General features: G+C 41.1%; 1 protein-coding gene across 1 annotated transcript; it reads right to left on the reverse strand.

The window, feature by feature from the left end:
• Positions 1-420: 420 nt before the first annotated feature.
• Positions 421-10,719, reverse strand: LOC127559341 (acidic mammalian chitinase-like). The gene is made up of 11 exons (XM_051993051.1): positions 10,670-10,719; positions 9,248-9,277; positions 8,951-9,152; positions 8,078-8,134; positions 7,535-7,700; positions 6,361-6,485; positions 4,987-5,110; positions 3,586-3,771; positions 2,449-2,565; positions 1,627-1,768; positions 421-694 (listed from the first exon to the last, which is right to left on the reverse strand). Exons 1-11 carry the CDS (start codon positions 10,692-10,694, stop codon positions 462-464), a joined length of 1,407 nt encoding a protein of 468 aa, XP_051849011.1. The 5' UTR covers positions 10,695-10,719; the 3' UTR covers positions 421-461.
• Between the last annotated feature and the right edge of the window lie 3,755 nt (positions 10,720-14,474).

Genomic DNA, 14,474 nt, shown 5'->3' on the forward strand with positions numbered 1-14,474 from the left:
ATTAGAGAGATACCTGGGAATTTTGTCACATAGGACAAAAATAGTTTCTCTTGAAGAATGGGATCACCAAGTGCGGGGCAGCTACACAAAGGACTTTGCAAAAATGACACCGGTATATCTGAACTGAGACAGAAGGAAATTTGGCCCTTACCTTTGTAAGGGTTAGAAGGAAAGATATGACAACCCAGAGAAAAACTGAAAGGTGAGGGGTAGGGATAGAGGTTAGCATAGAAAGGAAGTCACCCAGCCCCAGAAAATTCATCCTCTGCTCCCCACTTCAAAAATCAGTGTCTGAGGACAGAGCCCTATTTGGTCCGTGCTAGTTGCAGCTCTGTGATGTACCCAGGGTCTATTGCAATCCCTTGATCATTGTAAGTCACAATACTAGGAACCTAATTCAGCAAGACAGACAAATTGGGGTTTAGTTGCAAAGTGTATCTTTAATGGGTATTCATGAAAGCTCAGGACCAGTTGCAACATGAGCAGCTGGTATCGAAGACTAGGCCAGCCTGGCAAGCCTCTTCATAGGTCTGCCCATTCACACAGTTGTAGAAGGCGTTCTTGCTCTTGGGATTTGGATAGAGGCCATTGGACTTGCCGGCACAGAACCCACTGCCTCCTGAACCACCGCCAGGGGCTGCTGTGACGATGGGAGCAATGCTAGTGCCTAGGGTAGAGGTTGGTACTCGGCAACCTAAGGAGATAAGTATTTATCAAGTGTCTACTAAGAGATTAAGCACTTTGCAAACAGCTTGTTTAACCCTCACAGCAGCCCCGCCAGATAGGTGCTGGTGTTTCCCCATTTTAGTCAAGAGCCACCCAGCTGGGAAAAGTCTGATTCTGGATTTGAAAGATTTTCTTGAACCCAAGACCACTGCTCTGTGCATTAAGAGTCTCCTTAACTTCCCAAAAAGGGCATTTGAGTCAATTCAGCTAAATTCCTTAGTGGGCTCCTGACCAAGGATCAGCAAATCCCCCAAAGCTTAGCCCACACCCAGGGAGCTGTCCAACAGAAGCAAGGTGCTGCCTTCTAGATATTATTTGGGAAGCAGTTTTCTCCCATAGCTTTCTGATACTCGTTACTGCCATCTTACTTAGTCTGGAAACTGATTCAAACCAGCTTAATTCTGTTTCCTTACTTCCTAGAAGGCTTCAAACTGATCTAAAAGGCCCGTCTTGTTCCCTCCACCCACCCACACCAAACTTCTCCTCTTCATTCTAGTCTTATCTTCTCTCCATCTATTTCTTCCCAACTTTTCTTATCTCCTCATCAATTCCAGCGGCCGATGGCAGGGTTTGAAGGAATTAAAGTATAAAGGGCAAGATTTTCCCTTCCCCTCAAATCTTCTATCTGCTCAACCCATTTAATTGAAACCTATTTATAGCCTTCTGCTAAAGGATTAAATTTTCATCAGCAACATTCATTCAATAAGCTATGATCTTATAGGACTTCCCTGGTCTTCCCTTGCCAGTTCCAGTTTGGACATGCTAGAGCAAGTAGAAAAATAGATTTTAAAGTGTTTAAAATAGAATCAAGATGGGAAGACTTCCAGATTGATGCTCTTCTTCAGCAATCTTTCTGCTTTGAGGATCCCTGGATATGGAGGTGGAGTGACCACTACTTACTTGGAGTGGAGACACCCAAGGCAGATTTGATGGCATTCATAAGTGGGTATTTGCCCTGTCCACAGAAAGTACCAGTGAAGTCATCTAAGTCAATCGCCCAGACCATGGCTCCTCCAAAATTGTTCTTCAGCAACCAGTCTGCCTATTGGGGGAATCAAAGGCATGCAGAGCTCATGGTCAGTGGGGACCTCCAGATTATCAGAACCCTATCTATAATAGATTGTTTGACATCTTGGGGAGATGGAAGAAGGAGGGAAGAAGAAAAAAATTTGGAACTCAAAATCCTATAACAGTGGATATTGAAAATTATAGTTACATATAATTGGGAGAAAGTATTATTAAGTGGCAGAAAAAAATAAAATTATGAACTTTGAAAAAAAGCACAGAACCCCCAAATTCCAATCAAAGGAATCTATGGGACAAAAAATAAAATTGTGAACTTTGAATTCCAAACTCCAATCTAATGAATCTATGATACAAAAAGATTAAGAATCCCTGATTTGGAACTACATGCCAGGGAGGGCTTTTGGGATAACAGAAGATGCAGGGGGATACCCAGCTATTCTATGAATCATTGGATCAGACCCAGGTCACTCAATATTCAGTTTCTTTAGTTTTAAGGATACCAGCAAAGATAGCCAATAACAGTGAATCACTAAAATCAAAGAAAAAGGCAGAGAGAAAAGAATGACTTGAAACACTTGAGAAAGGAATAGAAGAATGTAGCATAGTTGGAGGGATGGTAGAATACCACTACTGTGGCATTAGATTTGGGGTCCCCTGCCCCTACTTCAAACTATTTGAGAAAGAAGCAGGACCCACCTTGATAGTGAAACTCTTGGGATTGTCATAACCAATCCATTGGTTTCCTTTGTAGGCATAGGGAACCTCTTGAGGGGCATTCCACACCTCAGTGGCACCTTTCAGGAAGCCACAGACCTAGGACAGGAAATAACAAAAACTGAAAGTCAGGAGAACTGGCTTCTAGACTTGATTCTGCCACTGTACAGTTGGTAACCTTTTGAGCAAGTCACCTCTATAGACCTCAGTTTCCTCCTCTGTTTAATGATAGATCTAGACTTGATGACCTTAGTCCCCTTTAGTTGTTGTGTTCTGGGACAACACATTCTATATCCCAGAACATTTTTTTCTGCTCTGGCCATTTCTTCCATCAAACTTGGCTACCATTTTCTTCTCCTGGGAGAAGGTATTGCCCTCTAACTTCCTAGAATATCAGTGGGAATGAAGGGTAGTTGAAGTTTCAGGATCAACTAAGTCCTCTTTTGGTTCCAAACTGAATGCCTTATGGCTCTGATAAGCTCATTAAATTCATATCTGCAGATCCATGCCTTTGATGAGCTGTATTAGGCAAATCACTTAATTTCATTGGACCTCATTTTTTTTTTTTTTGCTGAGGTAATTGGGGTTAAGTGACTTGCCCAGATCACACAGGTAGGAAGTAATAAGTATCTGAAGCCAGATTTGAATTCAATTCCTCCAGGCTTCAGAGCCAGCACTCTATCCATTGTACCATCTGGCTGCCCCGGACCTCAATTTATTTGTGTAAATAATACACATTGCCTTGTGCTCATGGAGAGTAAGGAGACTGACATGGGAGCATAAATATGACAGGGCTTGGAAAAGTTAAAATGGAAGGTACTGATCGTTGTATCCCTCAGGAGACTGTAAGCTCTCTGAGAATAGCGATTCTTTCAATCATTTTTGTCTTTACATTCTTATCAGTGCCTTGTGCACACATTTTTTGGTACCTACTAAATTTGGTACTTAAGATTGTAAATTGAATTGAAAAGTCCCATCCCCACCCCCTCTTCCCATGTGCCTACATCCACATAAAGCAACAATGGGGTACTCTAGAAAACAGAATGGAACTCTCACTCTGTGTTTTTCCAGATATCGTAGAGATCCCCACGGGCCCACTGAGCCTCCTGTGGACTTTACCTCAAAGTAGGCAAGGGTTCCAGCCTCCTGGGTGTAGGGTCCAGCCGCCCCAGGGCCAGAGGTGGGAGCGTCCAAGCCATGATTGGAGGGATTGGTGAGGGTGAAGGTCCTGGCGTAGGCGCCAAACCCAACCATCAGCTTTTCAGCAGGGGCCCCATGGTTCTTCCAGTAGTTCATGGCATAGTCCTCAGGGATAAAGGAGGGAAAACAGTTAGAAAGACACCAAGCTGAGAGACAGCGATAATTATGCATCCTACAGTTTGTGGGGTAACCTGTCCTGTCTGTACTTAGCCACATCAACTCTGCTATATCTGGGTGCAGTCCTGGCCAGCCCACAGACACAAGATGGCCTAGCAAAAAAAGAAAGAGGAAAGCAAGAAGCTTCTCTTTGGAGCAGGGGGATAAGCTTCCTAAGTAAAGAGGACTGGCCATCCAATATTATATAGTCGGTTAATGAATGAACACTTATTTAGTGCTATGTGCCAGAGCTAGGGATACAGAGAAAGGCAAGACAGTTCTAGCTCTTGAGAAATTCACAATCTAATGAAAGAGCTCACAATTTTCACTGGAAATTTCCCTGAGAGCAAGAGGACATTTCTTCTTTATTCCTAGCACCTTGTACTGAAGAGGTATGTATGAGGTACTTAATAGAAATACTAGGAGAATGACTTTGGAAAACATATTTTCAATGTCTTGTTCTCTCTCTAAAATGGACAGTTGAAGTACAATTGAGACCCAAAATGGAGTTGTTTCTTTTCTTGGGATGTCTAATAGAAAATACAAATCATTCTCCGTCATCTATATGGAGTTTATCCCCCTTTCAGATTTTTATCCAATTCAAAATTTTAAACTGGCTTCTATGGACAATTGGCATATTTCTGACTGGCCCCAGAAGTTTAAAAGGTTTTTCTTATTAAGGATAATGGTGGGGTTGGCAGATAATCATAAAATAGAGTCCTGAAATTATAGAAAAAAAAATTTGGATTGTCTGTTGTTGTAGATAATTCACTTCCCTGTTTCCTCTTTTAAGCACAGAGTGGAGAGTTGAGGGCAGTTAATTTTGAATTTGAGGACAAAAATAAGAAGTTAGAAAATGGTGAAAGGGAAAGATGGTATGATTCAGTGACACTAGATTTAAAAGGACTCTGCTTTTTATTACTTATTGAGCAAATTATTGTGCTTATTATTATAGAGCAAATCATTTCAAATCTCTGAACCTGTTTCCCCTTTCAAATGAACATTTGCTGCCAGCTCTACATTTGTGAGATGAGACCTATGACCTGCAGCCTTTTTCAGCCTCCCTGAGAACTGAGTCACCTGGATACCCAGGGGTACATTTCTCTGTTCGAAGGATCAAAGGCGACTATTGTGTTTGAACCTTCACAACAGAGTTTTCCTTACCACATTAAAGTAGATGTAGTCACCCTGGTCATTGGGTCCAGCAAATAGAGGACTGTCCTCTCCAGTAAAGCCCTCCCAGGAGCCTCTCAGGTCATAAGTCATCACGTTGATAAGATCCATATACCTTAAGGTGAGGAAGAAGAGATAAGTAACCCAAGACAGATCAGGCTCATTGTTTTCATTCTGCTCCCTCTGTGGAGTGTACTTTCCCTCCTTGTAAGGTCTTATTTCCTACATCTTGACCATCATGAGGTCTTTTCTTCTCTATACTCTTCATTCGAGGCCCTCTTGATCATCTCTGATCCCTCCCATTGGGTTGCTTTGTAATTTGTCTCAAGTTTGTTTCATATATGTTGACTTCTAAAAATGATGTACAGTGACTACAAGGTAAAGGGGGGAAAACATACAAAACCATCAAAAATGAAGATGGCAAAATGAAGAAGAGCTTTGGAGCTTAGTTCTGAAAAGATATCCCTACTCCAGCTCTTTGCAGAGGAGATCAATGGGAATGGTAGATTGCACATTTTCATTTTCAATCAATTTTCATTTTCAATAGTTAGGTCAGTTTTTCTAATTTTTCCTCCTGTTTTTCTTCCCCTCACTCCTTTAAAAATAGTATTTGTTATATGAGATAGGGCAGCTTTATGATACAGTGAATTAGAGTATAATCCCTAGAGTCCAGAGGATCTGAGTTCAAATTCAGCCACAGAATGTTACTAGCTATGTGACCCTGAGCAAGTCACTTAATTTTGCCTTAGTTTCCTCATCTGTAACATGAACTGGAGAAGGAAATAGCAAACCAGTCCAGTATTTTTGTCAAGAAAACCCCAAATGGGTTCTAGAGTGGCAACTGAAAATGATTAAACACATAGGAGATATTCCCTGGGAGTAGGGAGGAGGGAAAATATTACGGGAAATATACTGATGTTATACCAAAAAGATTTCAATAAAATTTTATTAAAAATTTAAAAACCCCATAAAGACCTTAAGAGTGGGAACTAATTTTTTTTTGTATGGAATTTATGTGCCACCAGAGAGTACTTTGGAGATTATAGGTAGTCAGAGCTTGATGTCTCCCATATTCCTATTTAGGGCTTGAAGTTTGCTTTCAAGGGCTTTCAGATTGCTTTCCTAGGAGCAGGAAAATAAGTAAATAATTTCTATGCTCAGGATATAGGGGAAATTTGGGACAGTAGTGATATAGAACATGTTCAGACAATCTTGCAAATATCTCCAAAGATAAAACTAAAGTCTTAACTCTCAAATTAGTTCCCTAAAGGAAGCCCTTTCCAGGTTGGCAGTCTCCCAAGGCTCCTGGCTTGCTTTCTTCTTGGTGGGGCTGACATGAGGACTCCCATGGGCTGACCCACTTACTTGGACATCTCCGGGATCTGGTAGGCTGTCTCAATGGTACTTTTGCCGGCAGACACAGCAGCAGAAATCAGGAGTCGGGGCTTGTTGCTCTGGCTAGCCTCTTGCTCAAAAGCCTCATACATTTCCTGGGATACAAAGGGCACAGATCTCATATTGTAAAGTTGTGTTTGTATGTGTGTGACAGAACTCAGAGCCATTCAATATTCCTTATAATTATACACACTCTTATAATATTTGACTGTTATCATGGTTCTGAAATTGGAGGGGGAGGAGAAGAATAGAGAAGAAAGGAACAGAAGAGAGAGGAGTAGAACAAGGAGCTCTGGACTTTGAGTTAGAAGTTCTGAGTTCAGGTTCTGGTAACAATGTGACATTAGACAAGTCATAATCTTTCTGGACTTTTTTTTCATTGTACACTAAGTAATCCCCGAGATCCTTTGAAACATTAATAGTCTCCCTCTCTATGTGACTAAAGACAAGCATTGGGTATCCCAAGTTCCTCTGACTTTGTGGGACCTGTCAGAATTTGTTCTCTCTTTGATATAGCCTTTGAAAACTTGACTTGGTTAAAATTTGACTGTATGTTATTAGATCAATTGAAATATACTCAATAACTCCTGGCAGCAAAGAATTAAGAACTATAAATGGATGAATACATGAGTGAATATGCAAATGGTGATTGTCTTGGAATGTATCAATAAACTTTCGTGATAGATAATGCTTTGGAATATCACAATTTTGTTTCTATTACTGTGGGGCTGTAGGAGGACAGCTGGTCTGGAGGATCTGTTTGTGCATCTCACTTGTGCCGCTTAATAACTGAGAGATTCTGGGGAAATCACATAATCTCTCTTTACATTAATTTCCTCATCTAAGGAGAGTAGAATTGGATGATTTCTTTCTAGGCCTTATGGTCTTACATGAGCTATCTTTCATTTCTCCTCATTTATTCATCTCTTTCCTTCTAACATTTAATTTAACCCCACCCTTGGACAGTTGTTTCTTTTTAGTGATAATATCTCCCTGAGAATTATTTCCTTGTATATCAGTCCCCACTATGGGCTCTCTCTCTTTCTCTCAGAATTCTACTTCAGAAAAAGCATCAATTCAAGGAGTTCCTCTTTGGAGAGGCAATCTTGGGTCAGAGCTGGAGTCGTCCTGTCTCTCAGCTTACCTTCAATAGGACGGTGAAGAGCTGCTGGGTGTCTGCTGGGCTGCCACGATTCCCAGGGTACTCCCAGTCAATGTCCAGTCCATCAAAGTTATACTTCCTCAGAAATTGGATAGCCGACTGGATGAAGGTCTGGCGGTTTGCAGCAGAGGCAACCATATCGGAGAATCTAGAACCAGCAAACAAACAAAAAAACAAAGAAAAATTGACAACAGGATTAAGCTCTCCCAGGAGCTGATCCCCTTGTGAACTACTTTTCATTTACTTTCGAAGGATCAGAGCCTCCAGAATGTTCAGGGATATGGGATTTGTCGGTTCTTTTCTAAGGATATTGCCCAGCCTTGTCCTGGATGCCTGATGAGCTGATGAGGAAATGTCTATAAGCTTAACTGATAACAGGTTCAGGAAGCAGCACCAGGGGACAATTGCTCTGGGAAGACTCAGAGATATTTTCTGTAGGTTTGGGCTAGGAAGGAGTAGGGAACTGGGAAGAAAAAAAAAAGTAGTTCTGATTTAGCTGCTGCTATCAGAGTTCTTATACTTTACCCCTGAGTTCCAAAATTCCAGCCTCCGACAGACAGCAGGGTTTTCAGTTCAGTGTTGCTGTTGATAGAAAGATACCAGTTAATAGAATTGCCACGGACAAAGAAAATCAGCCATCCCATAGCAAAACAATACTTTGTATTTGAGTTATTCTCCGCATGTTCAAGCAAACAACCTCATGATGCATCCTAGAGTCACCGCTTCTCCCCAGTTATTGGAAGTCATCAACTTTTCCTTTATCCAGGAGGGAATAGATTGTACACTGGTCCAGGAGTCAAAAGATCTGGGTTTGGATTTCATCTCAGATTTTTCCGAGCTGTGTGACTTGAGAAAGTTGTCTTGCCTTTCCAAAATTGTTTTACTATGTTCCTCTCAAAAGAGTTATTCAGTCAATTAATTAATGAGCATTTATTTATTAAGCTATTTGCCAGATACTGTTATGTTCTGGGGATACTGATGTGAAAAAGAAAACAATCCCTCCCTTAAGGAGCTTATATTCTAACACAGAAGACAAGAAGTGCATAAAGAAGTATATGAAGAATAAATATAAAGGGAATAAAAAAGTAATTATATATAAGATTTTGTTTCAGTTGCTGTTTGATTCTTCATGATCCCATCTGTAGTATTCTTGGCAAAGATACTAGAGTGATTTGCCATTTATTTTCCCTGGTCATTTTAGATAAGGAAACTGAGGCAGACAGAAATTTTTAAGTCTAGTGTTCTATTCACTGTGCCATTTAGCAGCCTACTTAAGGTAAAATCTTGGAAGAGCTAAATGTTGGGTGGATGTAAATTGAATCTAGATCTCTTTGGGACTCTCCAGTTTCCTTGTTTGAAACTTCCTGCCATGGGCAAAGAACCCACTCTAGCACTTACTAGGTCTTGAGATTGTTGATACCAGCATAGAGAGCCTCATCATTCCACTCGATGGTCTTGATCTGGTTGTTGGCCATGCCAGCAAAGGCATAGATGATATGGGTACAGAGGCAGGGGTCCACATTCTCGGGCATATAGCGAGCAATCCCAGGGCGGTACTGGCTCCAGTTGGTGAAGTAGCAGACGATGTTGACAGCTGAGCCTGGATGTGCCAAAAAAAGAAAACAGGAATAACGTGAGCTGGCTCACTTCCCTCCCGGATTCCCCACCTTTCCAGCCTGGAGCAAACATACTTACCCAGCTGCAGCTGCAGCAAGAGGGCCAGCCCTGAAGAAGAAAAGGGAGTCTCATCAGAGGATGCCAGTCATACCCTTTTCCTAGCTGAAGGCAATAGGTTTAAAATCCAAATGGGTGGTAAAGAGGAAAGGACAAAGAGAAGCAAGGATCTTACTATTTGCTCTACTGTTCTGCTGGATGTCTCAATTAATCTCTTCAATTTTATTCAATGTGAATGGGAAGTAAGCCCAATGATCACATCTGCAGTTCTCTGAAATAATTAGGAATGTTTTCTGGGCATAATAAGGCTTAAAGGAAGGTATTTTGCCCTAGCATCCAATTCTTATAGGATCATAGAAAAGACCTTAAAGAGTTTCTACTCCCGTCCCAACCTGAACAAGCATCCCATGATTTTACAACATTCCTGACTAGTGGTTTCTTTGTATCTCCAGAACTTAGCTCAGTGCCTTGACTATAGCAAGAGCTTACTAAATGGTTGTTGACTGAATAACTTCTCTCCAATGACAGGGAACCCAGTATCTCCTGAGATAGCCTGTATCCCATTTTGGAATGGCTTTAATTGTTTAAAAAAAATCTTTGCTTAAAGCCCAAGTCTATTATTATTTTTAATTCTTCCTTTTGGGGTCCAAAATCACAAGGTTAATCCATTTTCCAGTGGAAATGCTTCAGGAAGTTCACAGCGGTGATAGCTAAATATTCTTTTTTTCAGTCTTCTCTGCTAGCTCCATTCCTATTTCTCTGAGATGTTAGTATCTTGTCTCTCTCAGAAATCAGCCATTTCTAGATTCCCCCCTTTCCATTTCCTTTCACTTTCTCCCCCATCTTTCTCCAAACCTAATCCACACAGTCAACTCTACTTGTTTGACTCATCAACTGAATCTCAGTGAGTTTTCTTCTTCTAAGAGTCCAAGTGTGTCTCTTCAAAGTACCAAATCAAATACTCGGGATGCTGTCCTTTTAGCTCTGCTTCTCCTCTTTTTCCTATATGGAGCAAACTTTAGTATAGCTCCATATTTCTCTGCTATTTATTCCATTTGGTAGACTAGCTTAGTTTCATCAACCAGTGGGACTACATTGGTCCCACCAATCACTAATTGATTCAATAAATCAATAAAATTTAAAATAACTGGCACCAATTCTGGCACTTCAAGAAATCCAAAGTGAAAACAACCCTGCCCTCAGTATGGTGCCATTCTCTGATATATGCTCAACTCAAAGATCTTTCTTTCCAAGAAGCCAAAATATATGAGCTATAAGCAATGCAGTACTGGGCAGTGGCAGAGACAATATGGGAGAGTAATGGTTGGATGAATGGATGGATAGATAGATGGGAAAGAAAAGTTTGAGAAGATAATTCCCATAGTAGGAGAAAGAGCAGCTCTCAGAGGAGGAACTGGCTCATTCACTCAGATGCAAACTTACCAGTGAGGATCAGCAATTTGCCCATTTTAATGCTGGGTTGTCACTGCAAGGTCCTGGCCCAAATGAGCTCTTGACTCACTTTTGTAAGGAGTTACAGTGGCCCGCCTCCTGCCCCCACCCACATCCTGGAATGAAGCTCAGTGGTATACATGGTGGAGTGATGGAGCTGTGAGCTTACACGTGGCTCCCCTTCATCTCCTTTGAATCTTATCTCTGTGTTCCATCTTGTGTAATTAGCCCAAAGTGTAGGGAACACTAAAATGGAAACTTTTGAAGCAACTTTGGCTGTTGACTGAAGTTACCGACCATTGTGGGGAAAAGTAGTCACATGCACAAGGCCAACTCAAAGAGCCAAAGTCATTGAATGAGAAGAAAGGCCCCCCTCCAGGGCATCTGGGAGCTGGTGACAGGTTATGAAATGGGGAGGGACACTTCTCTCTTTAGCTGCTGGGGAAATGCTTTCTGGTTCTACCCTTTAACAAAATTAAAAAGTAAGAGAAATTAGGGCTCTTCCTCCTCCTTCGGTATACTCCTGTAGATGAAGTTAAGAAGGTAAATGTCAGATCACATAAGGCATCTATATGCCAGATTAAGCAGTTTGAACTTTTGGTAACAATGGAGAGCCAAGGAAGAGTTTTGAGTAAAAGGTAGTATGACAAGATCTGTGCCCAAACAAGACTACTCTGGTAGCAGTTTGAGGACAGAGGGAAAGGAGAGCTTGGAGACATAGAGACAAGTTAAGGGACTATTACAGTACTCTGAGGAATAGGTAATGAGGTCTCAACTCAAGTGGGGACCGTGGGAATGAGGTGGGCAAATACTGTAGCAGTCATAATTCCATGGCCAGCTAACAGGACTCTAACAGGTCAAAGGGAGACATATTGAATTAGAGATGGTCCCATATATCCACCTACAACTGTCTTTTTTTTTTTTTAAATAATAACTTTATATTGACAGAATCCATGCCAGGGTAATTTTTTTTTACAACATTATCCCTTTCACTCGCTTCTGTTCCGATTTTTCCCCTCCCTCCCTCCATCCTCTCCCCTAGATGGCAAGCAGTCCTTTACATGTTAAATAGGTTACAGTATATCCTAGATAGAATATTTGTGTGCAGAACTGAACAATTCTCTTGTTGCACAGGGAGAATTGGATTCAGAAGGTAAAAATAACCTGGGAAGAAAAACAAAAATGCAAAAATACATTCATTTTCCAGTGTTCTTTCTTTGGATGTAGCTGCTTCTGTCCATCATTGATCAATTGAAACTGAGTTAGATCTCTTTGTCAAAGAAATCCACTTCCATCAGAATACATCCTCATACAGTATCGTTGTTGAAGTATAGAATGATCTCTTGGTTCTGCTTATTTCACTTAGCATCAGTTCATGTAAGTCTCTCCAAGCCTCTCTGTATTCATCCTGCTGGTCATTTCTTACAGAACAATAATATTCCATAACATTCATATACCACAATTTACTCAACCATTCAACCATTCTCCAATTGATGGGCATCCATTCAATTTCCAGTTTCTAGCCACTACAAACAGGGCTGCCACAAACATTTTGGCACATATAGGTCCCTTTCCTTTCTTTAGTATTTCTTTGGGGTATAAGCCCAGTAGTAGCACTGTTGGATCAAAGGGTATGCACAGTTTGATAACTTTTTGGGCATAGTTCCAAACTGCTCTCCAGAATGGTTGGATTCATTCACAACTCCACCAACAATGCATCAGTGTCCCAGTTTTCCCTCATCTCCTCCAACATTCATCATTATTTTTCCTGTCATCTTACAACTGTCTTTTTAAAAAACTCTGCATGCTTAGTGACTCCTCACCAGTCTATTCTTATCAAAGGCAAGTCCTTTGTTAAACTTGCTCCATCTGGTTGGTAAAGGATTTACTGTGACTTCAAGGACCATAGGACAAAACTAGGACTCTAGAAGCACATCCATGAGTCATTGGTTTTTCAGCATGTCAACTAGCATTTATTTGGCACCTACTATGTGCCAGGCACTGTGCTAAGTACTGAAGATACAAAGAAAGGAGAGAGGGAGGCAGGGAAGGAGGGAAAGAAGGAGGGAAGGAGAGAGAGAGACAGAGAGAGAGAGAGAGAGAGAGAGAGAGAGAGAGAGAGAGAACGAACAGTTTCTAATGTTGGGAGCTCTCACTCTAATTGGCAGAGACAACACATAAAAATAAATCCTGGTTCAGGTGGATAGAAAAGTCAGGGAGTCCTAAATATGTAGCAACAATGGAGGAGTGGGAATGGGAAAGGAGAGAGATTCTATTGAAGTATATGAGATGACAGTGCCATGGGGACTGTAGGACATATACATGACTTCTCTACTTCTACTTCTCAGTGTCATTATATACAAAAGAAAGGGTTTGAATTGGATGAGCTCTACTTTCTTTCACTCTAAATCTTTTATATTGTCTGATTGCATTCATAGGACATGATCCATTGACCTCTTGCCCTGGTTTGACTGAAACATGGTGCTTCTTCCATTTGTCACTTCTGCTTCTGGTTGTAAGCTTTTCCCTCATTATCTCTATCTGGTTCCCATCTGCCAAACTCATACCCTAATCACTTTCAAAGCCTCATCCAACCAGCTTCTGAACCAGTTGCTGCTTCCATAGCCTCCACCCCATTTTGTCCCCAAATTTGATAGACTTCTCAGGAGGGATAGAAGCCAATAGTGACCAATTTAGAATTTACCAAGTTTTAGGATGTCTTGGTTTGAGCTTTCTGGCTTAGGTCCATCAAATAGCAATCAAAGTCCTTGAAGGAGATTGCATTTTGACGTTATTTCCAGGGTCTTAGGGATCTTTGATGATTCAGAACCAATTGATAACACTAAGGTTATTTTTTTTTACTCATGGCCTCTACCCCCAAATACCAGCTCCTTCTTAATTTCCCTTAACTAGGATCCCTTCATCAGACTGGGTTCAATTTGAACTTAATGGGGATCAGTCAGAATAGGATCCAGTCCCCCAAGTTGGTAGTACCTCCCCTTTGAGATTAGTCAATCTACTTTCTATGTATTTTGTTACTTATATGTCATCACCTCCATTGGAATGAGAATTCCTTATGGTTGTTTTTTATTTTCTTTGTATCCTAAACCTGATAAATAGTAAGCCTTAATAAATACTTGTTGACTGGCTGATCAGTCTTGTGAATGCTTCAAGTCAAGTAGCTCTTCTACTTTTTGCCCCATCACTGATTATCATCACCTCCCTGCCTCTAAGAATCAGGTTTGTCACCCTTTGGAAAGACCCCCTATCCCCAGGATCTCCTCAGGGCAGTGAGCCTGGAAGAAAATATCAGGTCAGAATCCTCTCTAAATCAAATAATCGCCTCCCTCCCTTCTAGTTTCCTTATCTGCTCCAGGATGTTTGCAAGGTAAATATCTCCTCCTTCCCTTTAAAAGCAGGCGTGAGAGAGGGACAATTCTATAGAGTTCAGATTCTAAGGGTCAAGGAACAGAACCCAGTGAATTCTTGAGGTCCATAGAATTGATCACTGATCTCTCTATGGTTGTTAGAATGCAAAATTAAAATGTTGGTTCTTTCTTTCTTGAATCCACTTCCAATCCTTGGATGAAAGAAAGCAAAACATTTTCCAAAGTCACTGATGGATACACCACGGAAATGTCTCCTTCCTGCAGGGTGATGCTTCAGAAAGCAGGAGTGGAAGGGGAACATTGAGTGGGGTAATGAGAAAAGTACTGTTTGATTTCAAATGAGGAGGATGAATGACTTGAGCCCAAATAGGTTTGACCCTGTGTGAATATGAAGACAGAATGCTATT

Source organism: Antechinus flavipes, chromosome 4 (assembly GCF_016432865.1).
Source record: "Antechinus flavipes isolate AdamAnt ecotype Samford, QLD, Australia chromosome 4, AdamAnt_v2, whole genome shotgun sequence".
Classification (NCBI taxonomy): Eukaryota; Metazoa; Chordata; class Mammalia; order Dasyuromorphia; family Dasyuridae; genus Antechinus; species Antechinus flavipes.

Bases quoted from the DNA above. Each gene is read 5' to 3' on its own strand.
- LOC127559341 (XM_051993051.1), bottom strand. From the start codon at position 10,694: ATGGGCAAATTGCTGATCCTCACTG. The intron at 3,772-4,986 runs GTAAGGAAAACT...TTTATCCCTGAG, and splicing joins ACTACATCTACTTTAATGTG to GACTATGCCATGAACTACTG. The intron at 695-1,626 runs GTAAGTAGTGGT...TTATCTCCTTAG, and splicing joins CTTGGGTGTCTCCACTCCAA to GTTGCCGAGTACCAACCTCT.